At 39.8% G+C, this 15,939-nt stretch overlaps 1 protein-coding gene across 1 annotated transcript; it reads left to right on the top strand.

Annotated features, from left to right (window-relative positions):
• Positions 1-157: 157 nt before the first annotated feature.
• Positions 158-7,100, top strand: gpr132a (G protein-coupled receptor 132a). The gene is made up of 2 exons (XM_017694538.1): positions 158-209; positions 5,435-7,100. Exon 2 carries the CDS (start codon positions 5,440-5,442, stop codon positions 6,448-6,450), a length of 1,011 nt encoding a protein of 336 aa, XP_017550027.1. The 5' UTR covers positions 158-209; positions 5,435-5,439; the 3' UTR covers positions 6,451-7,100.
• Positions 7,101-15,939: the final 8,839 nt, after the last annotated feature.

The raw sequence follows: 15,939 nt of genomic DNA, 5'->3' as shown, positions 1-15,939 counted from the left end.
TTACTGGATATGTTCTGTATGTGCTAGTTTGAGGCGAGAGGGGGTGTTCGTGCTCCGTGCAGCGTGTCTGAGGCAGTGTTTCAGGGTTAGTTAGGGGAAGCCTTGTTTAAACTGACTCATAAACGCGCTCATTTTCCTGTTTTGTCAAATATGAAAAGTCAGCCTCCACTGAGCAACACGCGGCAGGCGAAGGCCACACATCCATCAGGGTGAGTGTTAGCACTTTATTCAACAGGTAGACGATGCTAACTTTTTGTCATTTTCACTCACTCTAGACAACACATAAGGGTTCTGCAAGAATAGCCTAGAGAAAAGAATCCAATCATTAAAATACACCGCTGAGGGTTCTTTAGTCAAGAAAATGGTGCTATATAGAACCATGAGCACTCAAAGGACCCTCTGCATGATTGAAGGTTTTTTGCATCTTAAAACGGTTCTTCAGATTGATGGAAAATGTGCTGTAGGTGGTTCTATATAGAACCTTTAAAAAAAGGCTTCTATACAGCACCCAAGTGGGTTCCTGTAACCATAGAACACTTCTAGGTGCAATATAGAACCCTTTTCAAAAAGGTTCTGTATAGAACGGTCTGTAGCACATTAATGTACATTTTCTGTCAGAACTGAAGAAGCATTTTATGATGCCAAGAACACTTTAATCATGCAAAGGGTTCTTTGAGTGTTCTTGGTTCTATATAGAATCATTTTCTTTACTAAAATCTTGAAGCACCATCTTTTAATTAGTATACTTATGTTGTCATGTTTATTTTAGAATGTGGGTCAATATACAGAACTACTGTTTCTGTTTCCTCAGATATCTTCCTTTTTTTTACAAGTATACATAATGGGCTGAAAGAAGAGCTTTATTTCTGATAAGACTGGCCAAAAAAAAAACAAATAAATAAATGTTAAAATAACTGATATAGGACAAAATACAACACACATTAACCACTAATGAAGAGAAAAACAAAAATGAAATAAATAGATGGTGATGCATCAAAGCATTTAAAGTATTTTTTGCATTGTTATTGAGTTTAAATATTTTAGCTTGAAGTTCAGTCCAACTTGCAACATGTCAAATCTGAAAGTAGATTTGTTCATTTTATGCTTATGTCGGAGGCGTTCTGCTGACCTGATGCTGGAAAATTTGTAGTTAACTTAAGTCATCACATAACCAACATTATGATGAAGTCATGGTTTTCTTAACCTACTTTTATGAGCACTCATAGTGTTACAAGAACCGTTTATTTATATGAATGCGCATTTTCAATATATTTTATATGTGTACCAAACGTAGCTTATGCTGCCTGTTATATGCTGCCAAGGGATGTAACAGAGCATGGAATTCATGGTTGGATTTAAACTCTGTTATTAAGGCCCTTAAAAGATAGCTTATCAACTTTACTCGTTTTGTAAAGGGAATGGTTCTATTTAGAACCATGAGTTCATGCTTACGTGTTACTTTGCACAGTGAAAACGATCTTCAGGTTGATGGGCAGTGTGATGTATAAACACTATATTGCCAAAAGTATTCAGACATTTGCCTTAACACACACATGAACCTAAGTGACATCCCATTCTTAATCTATAGGGTTTAATATGATGTCGGCCCACCCTTTGCAGCTATAACAGCTTCAACTCTTCTGCAAAGGCTTTCCACAAGGTTTAGGAGTGTGTTTATGGGCATGTTTGACCATTCTTCCAGAAGCGCAGAAAGCAGAACTTTAAGATCCATCCATCCATCCATCCATCATCGTTGACCGCTAGTCCAGACCGGGTCATGGTAGCAGTTGGGAGAGCAGAGAATCCCAGATGACCCTGTCCCTGCAACTTCCTCTAGCTCATTCCCGGGAACCCCAAACCGCTCCCATAATCCCTCCAACGGGTCCTAGGACGACCCCGGGGTCTTGTCCCGGGTAGGCCGTGCCTGGAACACCCCCACCGGGAGGCGTCCAGGGGGCATCCGGATCAGATGCCCAAACCACCTCAGCTGGCTCCTCTCAATGCGGAGGAGTAGTGGCTCTACGCTGAGCAGATGACCAAGCTCCTCACTCTATCGCACAGCATGTAGCCTGCCACCCGACGAAAAAAACTCATTTCTGCCACTTGTATTCGTGATCTCGTTCTTTCGGTCATTACCCACAGCTCATGACCATAGGTGAGGGTTGGGATGTAGATCGACCGGTAAACAGAGAGCTTTGCCTTTTGGCTCAACTCCCTCTTCACCACTACAGTCCGGTACAGTGACCGCATTACTGCTGCTGCCTGTCCCAGCCTACGGCCAATCTCACGATCCCTCTTCCCATCACTCAACAAGAGCAAGAACAAGACCCCAAGATACTTAAACTCCTCCACCTGGGGCAGGTCCTTTCCCCTTACCTGGAGTGGGCATGTCATCCTTTTCCGGGCCAAGACCATGGACTCAGACTTGGAGGTGCTGATCCACATACCAACCGCTTCACACTGAGCTGCAAACTGCTCCAGCGAGCGCTGGAGGCATCCATGTGATTCTGCCAAAAGAACAACATCATCTGCAAATAGCAGAGACGTTACCCTCCGGCCTCCACACATAATGCCCTCCTGACCCCGGCTACGCCCGGACTCTCTGTCCATGAATATCATGAACAAGAGTGGAGACAGGGCACAACCCTGGCGGAGTCCAATGCTAACACTGAAAGAGTCTGACTTAATGCAGAGTATACGGACACAGCTCTCACTCTGGGAGTACAGAGACTGGATAGCCCGGAGTAGTAGCCCCAGCACGCCATACTCCCAGAGGGCCTCCCATAAGATACAGCTGTGATCAAATTTATTCAACCCCCACTGAAATAAAGTGTTTTGGCCAGTTTGACATTGATTTTGATCATTTCAGTCATCTTATTTACAATTATATCAAAGAGGCACTTATAAATTAGACAAATATAACATAACATTTATGATGAAATAACCACAAATGTCTTTTCTGTGCTCACATCATTATCAGTTTTATTCAACCCCCTAGTGACATTACTTTTTAGTACTTAGTACAACATCCTTTTCCACTTATGACATCTTTCAAGCGTGAAACATAGCTTGACACAAGTGTCTTGCAGCGACCTATGGGTATCTTAGCCCATTCTTCATGGGCAAAAGCCTCCAGTTCAGTCACATTCTTAAGCTTGCGCGCTGCAACTGCCTTCTTTAGGTCCCACCAGAGGTTCTCAATTGGATTTAAGTCTGGTGACTGCAATGGCCACTCTAGAATGTTCCAGCCTTTCATCTTCAACCATGCTCTAGTGGACTTGGATGTGTGCTTCGGATCATTGTCCTGTTGGAAGGTCCAACGTCTCCCAAGCCGCAGGTTTGTGACTGACTCCATCACATTTTCCTCCAAGATCTCCTGGTACTGAAGGGAATTCATGGTACCCTGCACACGTTGAAGCTTTCCTGGACCATTAGAAGCAAAACAGCCCCAAAGCATAATTGACCCCCCGCCATGCTTCACAGTAGGCAAGGTGTTCTTTTGTTCATAAGCCTGGTTCTTCCTCCTCCAAACATAGCGCTGGTCCATTGGCCCAAACAGTTCTAATTTAGTTTCATCTGACCACAGTACACTATCCCAAAACTTTTGTGGCTTGTCCACATGACTTTTGGCATGCTGCAGTCGACTTATCTTGTTCTTTGGAGTCAGCAAGGGGGTGCGCCTGGGTGTTCTGGCATGGAGGTCTTCGTTATGCAGTGCGCGCCTTATTGTCTGAGCTGAAACTTTGGTGCCCACATCTGACAGGTCTTTTTTCAGTTCCTTAGCAGTCACGCGGGGATTTTTCTCCACATTACGCTTCAGGTAGCACACAGCAGTCGCGGTCAGGATCTTCTTTCTGCCACGACCAGGTGGCGTTTCCACTGTGCCCTTTAACTTGAACTTGCAAATGATACTTCCGATAGTGTCTCTTGGAATATTTAACAACTTTGCAATCTTCTTATATCCATTGCCATTCTTGTGAAGAGAAATAACCTCTTCTCGTGTCTTCTGGGACCATTCTCTTGCCTTCACCATGCTTGTAAACACACCAGTAGATGTCTAGAAGGAGCTGAGTATCACAGTCCTTTTAAATCTGCCTAATTGGTGCTTATTATGCTTGATTGCTGCTCGTTGACATCTACAGGTGGTTTTAATACCTGATTGAAAACACTGGAATGAACCTCTGTTCTTAGGAGTGGTAGTCGTAAAAGGGGTTGAATAATTGTGTCAATGAAGAAATCACAAAAAGGCCATTTAATACTTCATGAAAAAAACAATTGATGCTATTTTAGTTGCATTTATTTCTTTAACAAGTCCTTGTAAGATTTAATTATGAACGCAATTACAAATGTGCACTGAATTCCATAAAACCCTTCACAGCATTCGGGGTTGAATAAATTTGATCACAACTGTATGAAGATATGAAGTTCAGATATGAAGTTGAAGAAATCAACCATGTCATCTGCATCTCATGTAATGTAAACACCAACTTACCACAGGTTCCCACAAGGGACAGCTGTGCTCAGATAATTGTCTCATAGAACAATGACATTCATATCATGAAATCTGATCGTTTGATCACAAAACTTGTCAATGGAAAGGTATCATAACTACAAGCTTAATACAGGTCAAATTCTGGAAGTTTCTTAGAAACAGAAGTCCTTCATGATTTGTGCACTTCTGAATCTATGAGGTGAATCAGTTGAAATGAACATTTCAGGAAGTTTAACATTAAAACCAGTGTGTTTTAAAGGTCGGAATGTGCCGATGAGTTCCTTGCTCCTTACATTTCCTACATTTCTTACACTTCATTGCTACCACAACTACAGCTAACAATGTTGTTGCAACTGTCATGTCATTAAAGCAATGGTTTGCCAAAAATCACAATTTTACTCCCAAATGTTGATCAGCAAAGTTGAATGTTGAATGCACTGAAGCTTTAAAAACAACAGCATCAAAGCATTAGGCTAAATCTCACTGGGCCTTAAGAAAGAGTTGTTTTCTCAAATCTACCAATAGCCTGAAGCCAGAATTGTATCCATACACTGTACAGCTTCATAAAAAGAAGTATATTATAGTGTTAGAAAAAAATAAACAAGTTTATTTGAGACTGTTTAACAACTTAATGCAATTTGAGGCAAATATGCTAAGATTTAGGCATGCAGTTTGAACTATGCTAACCTGGTGTCAACATGCTTCCATTACTTCATAGCTAGATTAGCTTCAAAGGAAGAAATGTTTGTGTAAATCAAATTTTTTTTGCCAGTCAATCACTATGATATTATGTATCTCAGTTGATTCAGATCCTGCAGTTAAATGTTTTTTGGCATGGTACATTAGATATGTTCCTGTTTCTACAGTCATTACCAATAAACACTGTAATTAATTTGCTTGATTTATGACTATATCACAGATTAATTTGTGTTTCGCGTCTAGTGACCATGGCCATGACTAATGGAACCACATCACCAAACTCAACAGATAACTGCATGCTTCCTTACGAAAATGACAGACTTCCTCTCCTGGTTGTGTACAGCATTGTCTTCATTGTGGGTCTACCTGCCAACATGGTCACAGTCTACCTCACGTTCCTTCAGGTCTGTCGGAAGAACGTGTTGGGAATATACTTGTTGAGCTTGTCTGTGTGTGACTTGATGTACCTAGGAACACTACCCTTGTGGACTATTTATATAAGCTGGAATCACACCTGGGAGCTGGGCTCCCTGGCTTGTAAAGTCACAGGCTACATCTTCTTCAACAATATGTACATCAGCATCTTCCTACTGTGCTGTGTCTCCGTGGACCGTTACGTGGCAGTGGTGTATCCGATGGAGTCTCGGGTTCTGAGGAAAATGAAACGGGCTGTAATAGTCACTGCAGTGATTGTGGCAGTGGTGGCTCTGGGCCACATGCCAGTGTTTACCATGACAGAAGGTGACACAGAGGCCAGGCAGGAGAAGCGTTGCTTTGAGCCTGGGCAAAACACACTCACTGTAACAGGTTTCAACTACGCCCGCTTTGTCATTGGATTCTTCATTCCTCTGTGTATTCTACTTGTCACTAACCATGCTGTCCTTATCAAAGTGGAGGAAAGCGAAGGCCTAAGGTCAGAACAGAAGATCAAAGTCCGTTACCTTGCTGTAGCAGTCATCCTGTTCTTCCTGGTCTGCTTCACCCCCTACCATGTCATCCTTTTACTACGGGCCATTAGTTACCACTTCCCAAGCTGGGGTTGTGAATTTGACAGTACAGTCTATACGCCTTACACCATATCTCTTGGCCTCTCCACCATTAATAGTGCCATGAACCCAGTACTGTATGTGCTGGCTAGTGACAATGTCCGGAAAGACATCCGGAGAAGTTTGACCAGCCTACTCAGTGGCAGCTTGTTCCGCACTCATTTGTCAGACAGAAACCACAGCCTCCGAAACTCCTCAGGTGCACGCAGTTAAAAGGTACATGCCTGTACCTAGACAGATGGCAAGCCACAGTGCTAATAGGAAGTGATGAAAACTAACATTTGTTCTCTTTAATGAACAAAGTTGACACCAGAATTAGGGCATTATTTAATTTAATTTAATTATCCTTTTCTTTATTAATTTCATCATCCCATTACCTTTTATGATGGCATCAAACAGGACACAAACAGTACAAAAGATAACTGCCTCCAAAACTCTTTAGTACAAAGAGTTCAAAAACGAGAGCAAATCTCACATGGCTTCAATGATTTGTAATGTATGACAGTTACCTAGCCTTAGTAAAATACTTTTTTAAAAATGTTTTGGCCAGATTCCTATTTGATTTCCCTATTTCCTTACTCAGATACACCTGGTTCAACTCTGTTAATTGGCACGTTTAGTGGGCCTGTTTGAGCAAGGAAATCACCAAACTCTGCTGAAAACCACCCCTCCAGTGCCAGAATTAAAGAAGCTTGTCAGCAAAAGCAACAGAATGCATAGATATGTTGCATGTGACTTGTGCTGCTTGGAAAAAGTGATGTGGTGAACTGGACCTTTGGTTTTCACCACTGTAAAGTGCAGACATTTTGAAGTACTGAATAAAACTATAACTTTGTTCAGATTTTTTTTTAAATAAACATGAAAAAAAATGCCTGTGAAACTGTTTTTCATTTCAAATGCAATAACTGTGATCACTTGAACTAGAACTAGAACTCCAGAATAACTTTAGAAAGCTATATGATTCTTAAGCAATTTTAAAAGCAAGTATTTTTGTCCTTTAACTCAATTAGAAAAACAGGTAGAGAGACTATTTACTGTTATTGGAGTAACATTTTACCAAGGGTACAGAATGTGCGTACTTTGTCCAGAACTGGTTATGTTTGCTTTATTTCAATAACCATACTAAATAATCAACTAATTTTAATAATAGACCTATACAGCCTTCTGTCTGACCAATATAGTGTAAAAGTAAAAAAAAAGACAGCACACACACAAAAACATGTTTTATAGCTTGGTGCAGCATCCCATGGTGAAATCTGGAAAAAATATACAACACCAGTAGGTCATACTGTATCAAACACCTTTTTGTACAGCTAATGTGATATTATTGTAACAATACTGTAATAATACAGAATATATATATATATATATATATATATATATATATATATATATATATATATATAGCAACATCAGCTTTTCTGTAAAACTTTCTGAAGCAGCAACTTCACTAAAATGCATTGACATCTGTGAACCTTAGGTGAAGTTAGGTGACATAAGCCTAGCCAACTAAAACTAGCTATCCATCATGCTAACTTACTTAGCACAAAGAATCTGAATGTTTAAGTGGTCCACTACATGGTTAAATGGTTTTCTATTATGGAAACCGGTTGTATATGGGTTTTGAAAGCCTTTTAAAAATAGTCCCAACTAGCAACCTCAGTATTTTTTCAGTGTATGCTTAGTCTGAAAAAAAAAAAACTGACTTTAGACCACACATTGTCGAAGGAGGAAATGGTTAGAGGTTTTGAAAGGTGCTGATAAGATGAAAAGTAAGAAGTTAGCTTTGCACTTACAGGTGTGCTACACGACACGTACACAGGATGAGCCTGGACTGAGACATGAAAGTACATAGCTTAGGTTGTACACTAAAAATGTCATATGGAATGTTTCTTCTTCTGGATTTTTGACTGGGATTTTTTGCCTGGGATTTACACAGTGGTTATAGCATCTGTGCAACACAATTTTGTAATACCGGTCAAAATGTTAAGTACACCTGCTTAAAAGCAGATTCTTTGCTGATTCTCTATTGTGTGTTTTTTATGCACTACGTGATCCACAAATGTTTTTCAGCACAACAGTCACAAATACAAGTTCTTACATTTTGTCCTAAAGATGTTAGTATTTTTTAAAGTAATTACAGGCTTTAAGAGGCCATGCATATAAAATGGCCTGGAGAAGCTTTGCTACTGATAGAACTGATGATCTTCCTCAAGTCCATAGTTATCTCTTCCACTATGGTTGATATAGCATACTTGCCATTACATCATGTGGTAGTCTCACACATGTCTAAGTTGTAAATGAGAAGGAACATCTCAAATAAATGACTTCTTCTGTTCAGACTCCAGTTCTCAGTCTCATAAAGCATGTACAGCACAAGTCTTTCATGTCTCTGGGTAATGTTACTGAAAAATTAGATAATGCATCATCATCATGATCATTTTAAGCTAAAATGTATTTGTGAAGCTGTTGTGAATGCTGTGGGTGATTATATTAAGGCAATTTTCAACTTCTCATTTCAAATAAAATCTAAAAATGTGCTTTAAAACTGAAAAGTAATCTAACCCAATTAAAGAATTTCAGTCTTTGCAAAGAAAGGTTACTTTGTATTTCAGATTTTCTAAAAAAAATAAAAATAAAAACACACAGGAAACGGTGAAAGCATTGTTGTTCTTTAAGAAATTTCTCACATAATGAAACTGCAAATTAGTCTCTCAGTTCCTCTCTGTCAGTGACATTGTAATCTGTGGTGAGAGTAGAGAGCAGGTGGAAGAGAATCTGGAGAGGTGGAGGTTTGCACTGGAGAGGAGAGGAATGAAGGTCAGAAGAGACAAGACGGAATACATGTGTGTGAATGAGAGGGAGGCTGGTGGAAAGGTGAAGATGCAAGGAGTAGAGGTCATAAAGGTGGATGACTTCAAATATCTTGGGTTAACCATCCAGGGCAATGGACAGTGTAGAAAAGAGGTGAAGAGGAGGGTGCAGGCAGGATGGAGTGGGTGGAGACAGATGTCAGGGCTGATGTGTGACAGAAGGACAGCAGCAAGAGTGAAAGGGAGGTTTACAAGACAGTAGTGCGTCCTGCTATGATGTATGGTTTGGAGACTGTGGCTCTGTCTAAAAGACAGGAGGCTGAGCTGGAGGTGGCGGAGATGAAGATGCTGAGATTGTCGTTGGGAGTGACAAGGCTGGACAAGATTAGAAATGAGCAAATCAGAGGGACAGTGAAGGTGGAGCAGTTTGGAGATAAAGCCAGAGAGGCCAGGTTGAGATGGTTTGGACATGTGTTGAGGAGGAATAGTCGATATATTGGGCAAAGAATGTTGGAGATGGAGCTGCCAGGTAGAAGGAGAAGAGGTAGACCTCAGAGAAGGTTTATGGATGTAGTGAAGGTGGACATGGAGATGGTTGGTGTAAAGTAGAGGAGGCAATGGATAGGGCAAGATGGAGGCAGATGATCCGCTGTGGCGACCCCTAAAGGGAGCAGCCGAAAGAAGAAGAGTTCCTCTGTGTCAGCACAAGACAAAAAGTTCTCACTACAAGCACCCCAGCTCAAAGTTCAAAGTTTACCGCCACTTCCTTTCAGCTTTATACAAGATACAGTCTATCCAAATGACTACAGGCCCAAAAGCCACAAATCTCAACAAAAATATATAGATAAATCTGATAAAATCTGAAGTTTCAGTTACTTATGTCAGTCAGTTTATGCTGATTGGTTGATATCCATGTCAAAGTATGACAGTTACGGCCATTCCAGTAATATGTCTAGCCATTACTAAATATGTGTGTGTGCATGTCTGTGTGAATTACAGTGTATTTGCTGTCTGCTCTCCATCATGCACTTTTGCACTTCCGTTTGCTCACTACCAAAAAAACAGAAAGCACTTCGTTTTCATGTCAGGTGCTGTGGGAACAGGAAGTATGGTTCAGCTATACTGTCTATATTGTCAGTGAGATCTGTGCAATCTTCACAAAAACAATAACATAAAACAATTTTGTCAGACCTGTAGCGCAGCCATTTTCAGCCCTCGGTCTGGTTTTCGGGTAGTAACACGTAAACACTTCTACAGTCATAAAAGTTACAAGTGGTCCATCAAAAAAAGAGGGGTGAATAAGTTTCATGTTTCATTCTGGACAGTTAAATTAAAAAAAAAAAAACTAAGATGTTTTCTTCAGTACAGAAGCATGAAACGGCACCTTGCCAAACCCATGTTTGCCATAACATGTCTCTCTTTCACTGTGTTCTCTTTTCTTTTTCAAGCATTTTCTTGATGATATACAAGCTCTTTGAGATACTGAAAAATGCTAAATACACTACTTTTCTGAATGCAGAAAAAAACAGCTGGTTATGCTTATGTGCATCTGTTCATATCATGAATTTTTAGCTGGCTATATCAATAGGCCTATTTGTTAAGTAGAGAAATAAAATATAGTAAATAATATTGATAGACTATTGTAAGATTGAGAAAATGGAAAAAATGGTGTAAAAAACCCAGCCTGAGTCCAAAAGGAGTTTTGCAAGTTTATTGGATGAAACCGCTGGACAAAAAAATGTTATGATAATGAAGGATATATGAAAAATAGAAATCAAGACAGAAAAATCATGCTAAACATGAAAAGTTTAACAAAAGTGAAATAAAATGAAAAAACAAAGACTTGAGAGCCTTTAGAGCGCCCATCACCCCAGAATCGAGAGAGAACTATCGATCTGTTAATCCTTTCCGTGGCCTTTTCCTCCCAAAAAGCACTGAGTCCTGAGTCTTCTCCAAAGCCACACACACCATCCCCCTCTCCCTCTCTCTCTCTGTAATTTTATAACTCCCACCAGACAGACTCTCATCGTCAATGAGCATTGAAATGTCAATTGAAATGACAGTCGCCACTCTAATCTATTTGTGCGTAGGTTTTGTGCGTCTTATATGAGCATTGAATTAAGTATTGTTTGCAATATATTGTGCTGCACTTATATACAGGGTGGGCCATTTATATGGATACACCCAAATAAAATGGGAATGGTTGGTGATATTAACTTCCTGTTTGTGGCACGGTAGTATATGGGAGGGGTGGTGACCATGGTGGCCATTTTGAAGTCGGCCATTTTGGATCCAACTAAAGTATAGTTTTTTCAATGGGAAGAGGGTCGTGTGACACATCAAACTTATTGAGATTTTCACATGAAAAACAGTGGTGTGCTTGGTTTTAATGTAACTTTATTCTTTCATAAGTTTTTGACCACTTATAAAATGTGTTCTGCCCATTGTGTTGGATTGTCAATGCAACCCTCTTCTCCCGCTCTTCACACACTGATGGCAGCACCGCAGAAGAAATGCTAACACAGGCTTCCAGTATCCATAGTTTCAGGTGCTGCACATCTCTTATCTTCACAGCATTGAACTTCACAGGAAGTTAATATCACCAACCATTCCCATTTTATTTAGGTGTATCCATATAAATGGCCCACCCTGTATTTTATTGTATTGCACTGTGTATTGTAGTTTACTTTACTGTATTGCATTGTATTGTATTGTATTGTACAGCACTCTGTGTTCAACTCTGTTCCTTTTTTCTGGGCATCTACAGTGACTTTTGTTTCTAGCAGTATCTGAGCTCAGGACTGTCTTTCTCTCTAACCTGTTGGTAACTAGCAAAGATACTTTCTCTAGATAGACAAAGCACTTCTTGTAAGTTACTCGGGACAAGAGTGTCTGCTAAATGCTGTAAATGTAAATGTTATATGTGTTTATGTGTGTGTGTATGTGTGTGTGTCCTGATATCTTCTCCTTGAGCCCAACAGCCTTGAACATTGCACAGATAAGCTCTAGGCACAAAAGAACTACTCTAAATCCACACAATGGCACAACCATTTCTGATTCTTTTTAATACTATTAAATAACATATAGCTGGAAAGTCAAGATCCCAGATAGCTTATAATATTAATTAAATATTAATAGACTTGTGCATTGTATCAGTAGTAGTTGATATAGTAAATGTTTCAGTAGAATGGTATTAATAAGAGTAAGGCCTTCTCAGTAAGATCTGATTTACCATAACATTTCTTAGGGCAACATCTCGTACATAGGAACTTACTGCATGTTGCACATGTGGTTTCTGCATCTGCTGTAAAAAAGGCTTTAGAATCTATTGGAGCCTGCTTAACTGAGCACCACTGGAAAGTGAAGGTGTGAAATGCTTAGCCATCATGTAGAACCCAGGTAGGCTAAAGAGCTTAAAACAAAAACTATGCAAGAGAATAGTTATTCATACCAAATGTACAATCTCTGACAATCTAAGGACAAGGCCAGGCTTGAGTGAGCATATTTCACAAACATGGCTGAAAGATCTCGACCCTAGCAGAGAAGATACGGTCTGAATAATAAAATGGCAGGACATGAAAATGATAGGAAAAGCATTTTTACCTCAGAGGTGTGCACGGAAAAGTTGTTGAATGACATACCACCCCACACACCAGCAGTGCACATAATGCCGCCCTCTGTAGAATTATTATTATTACTATTAAGTGATATGAAGTAAATAGCGACTCCTAGCGACCATATAAATAGTGTTTATTCAGAATAGCCTGTCTTCTGTTTAGATCTTTAGGCTTCTTTCTTAATGGCTTATTTATGATTTCTCTTACTGTAACTATCCATCTTTTAGCTGTCTGTCTATTTTGCCTTCAATTGTTATCGACATAACCGTCTTGTCCAATTAATTGGATCTGTGTGTGTGATGTTTTTGTAATATATTTTCCCTCTAAGGCTTCAGTCTAACTGGCAGCTGGCAGCAGGAAACGGCAGCCAATTGGTCAGTGGAGGCTGCTAGTTGATCAATGGCAGTTGCCAATTGGCCAATCACATGTATTCTTCTCGTATGTGAAGAGCACACCAGCAGGAATTAATAACAGCTTATCATTCTAACCACAAATGTTGCCATATGAAACTCAAGTGGCTAGCCAGCTCGCAGTAAGGGCTAACTGCATTGATCTACCTGGTGATAGTTAACAATGGCTGGCTACCATCACCATTTGTTCCTCATGTTCTTCATAATTTAAGGGAAACTGCTTCAGTGTTCTGTTAAAATAATCTAAAAATGCAAAGATATAAATGTAACATATATCAACAATTTAATTTAACTCAACAGGCAAGAATAAGGTTTGCATTTTTAGGTAAAACGTTTAGAGACTACATACCTCTTAATTACCATAAACAAGGATTAGACAAAAAAATCTGGAAGTATTATAGATTTTCTTCATTAACGAAGTTACACAATATGCAAAAAACACAAAAAATGTCCTTGTTCGAATAGTGTAAATATATGAGGTCAGAGACATGTCACTCAGAGAACTTATTTTTATTTCACATTTCAAGGCAAATCAAGTCAAGTCAAGAGGCTTTTATTGTCATTCCATCTATGTACAAGTACACAGTTGTTAGGAAGGGTCTCCCCCCCCTTTCAACAGTGGAGTGAAATTACGTTCCTCCAGGAACAACACGGTGCAACAAGGAACAAAAAGTCTAAAAAAAAAAGTCTAACATAAAGTCTAAGTAAACATCTTATGATCCTTTATTCCCATAGATCTCTACATTTTACTAAATTTATACAGTACTATGAAACAAGGCACCTCAGCACCTTATTTAAAGCTATTTACCTTGGCAGTGTTTTCACTTGTAAAAACGTATCACAGTGACCTCTTCCACTTCTCAGGTCATCACTTTTAGACTTTCACACTCTCCCTCCCTGCTCTTTCTGTCTACCTCACCCCTTTATGTTCTTCCTTCACTCACTGCAACTTGCATTCCATCCCTCCCTTAACCCTTGTTTCAACCATCCTAACTACCTTTCTGCACCCTGTCTCATTTTCTTCTCTCTGCATGGATACAGCTACAGATACTGTCCTTTCTTCACCCTTCACTTCAATTAACTTTCTGTGTCCTCTGTGGCCAGCAAAATCTTCCCAGGAGTACCAGGAGTGACTGAGAGAATGTGAGGAAATTCCACTTGACTCTCATCACTGCTCTTACCAATCTCTCCTTTCAAAGTTCTCATTCAAAGTAGCTGCTGTAAAATAATTTTTCTACAAAGGGAAGCTGGAAGCCTCAGCACCTGACGCCTGCAAGCTCTTCAACATTTTCTCTTCCTTTCTCAGCCATCCCTCTCCTGCACAGCCTACGTCTCTTGCCACAGTGGATTCAATCGCTTTCTTTAAGAAGTTTAATAGAATCCACTAGTCTTTTTCTTATGTCTCCATTCCTCCAATCAATCCTCATCCTCTTGCTCTTAGTTTGCTAATGTTTTTCTTCTCTTTACACAGATGACATTGTATAGCCACTGACATCCAGCAATGCAACCCCCAGCCAAGTCTAACCTCAGATACCTGGCTTGCTCATAGAGGTTCGGACCTGGATTTTTCTGTAAAGCTGTTTTGTGATAACACCTGTTGTAAAAAGCACTATATAAATAAACTTTGACTTGCCCACTGGATTCCATCCACACTGCTCCAGTCAATCTCCCTGGACCTACTTCCCTTCATCACTTCTGTCATAAACAGCTCCTTGTCATCATGTCATGTTCCATCTGTGTTCAAGACTGCCAGGGTGGTACCCATCCTGAAGCAGCCTACGCGTGACAGCTCCCATATCAGCAGCTACCGACTACTACCACTTTCTTCTTGCAGTCTATAAATCGTCTCTTTTTCAAAGGCTTGCCCACAATGTCAAAAATTGACCAGCATCTGCCTTCCGGATGGCATTGGCCAAAAACTGGTCTGTAACCTTGAGCTCTTTGAAATTCAAAAAGGCTTGGCTTGACCTGATATACTTTAAGATGTGTGGAAGACAAACATTAATTCTCTTCACTGTCCTGGTAAAAAAAAGTGGTGCAGAAAACTTGATCAAAAATCTGAACAGCGGAGTCCCTTACTGTCTTCAGACACTGACTGAAGACCCATCTCTTTGTGAAACACTTATCACAAGTATCACCTACCTAGCGCTTATTGAATTGTACTGTTTTGCCTTTATGCTATGTCTTAATTCTGTATTTTCTATCCTTTCTAGGTGTCAGAACTAGCTTTTGTTTCTTAGCACAAAGGCACTCTGAAGTGTAACTTATTTGTAGTTAGCTGAATATATTCCGAGTGGTCAACAAAGCACTTGTGTAAGTCGCTCGGAACAAGAGCATCTGCTAAATGCCTTAAATGTAAATGTAAAAACATCATTAGAACACACAACCATAAATAACGTAAAAATTTTAAAGGAGACATTTTGTGAGCTAGTTTGAAGAATCTTAACTCCAGATTTCTCCTGGATGCCCCAGCCATTGCATAGATTTGTTCAATTTTATCACCAGCACACTTGATTTAACATAATGAAGCACTGATTACCCACCGATTAGATGAACAAAGTACCACCAATTAGATGGAATCGAAAAAGCAGACTTCACAGATTCAGGAAATGCCTGAACCGTATTTCTGCACTGTATTGGACACAAAAACTGAAAATCAAATATAAAAACACTGAATCTAAAGTTCTTGGACCCCAAAGGATTAAATTAAATTTGATCAGGTGCCTAAAACTTTGACCTACTGTATGTTTCAAATACATATAAGTGAAAATTGCACAATTCCTTTGAGTAGTGCGACTTTCCTACATGCACGATTGACTGAAAATCAGCAGAACAAAGATAAAAGTGAAGAAACACTAGAAT

The sequence above is a fragment of the Pygocentrus nattereri genome, chromosome 10 (assembly GCF_015220715.1).
Source record: "Pygocentrus nattereri isolate fPygNat1 chromosome 10, fPygNat1.pri, whole genome shotgun sequence".
Lineage (NCBI taxonomy): Eukaryota > Metazoa > Chordata > Actinopteri > Characiformes > Serrasalmidae > Pygocentrus > Pygocentrus nattereri.
This window is presented reverse-complemented; position numbering and strand designations above follow the sequence as displayed.

Bases quoted from the DNA above. Each gene is read 5' to 3' on its own strand.
- gpr132a (XM_017694538.1), top strand. From the start codon at position 5,440: ATGGCCATGACTAATGGAACCACATCACCAAACTCAACAGATAACTGC.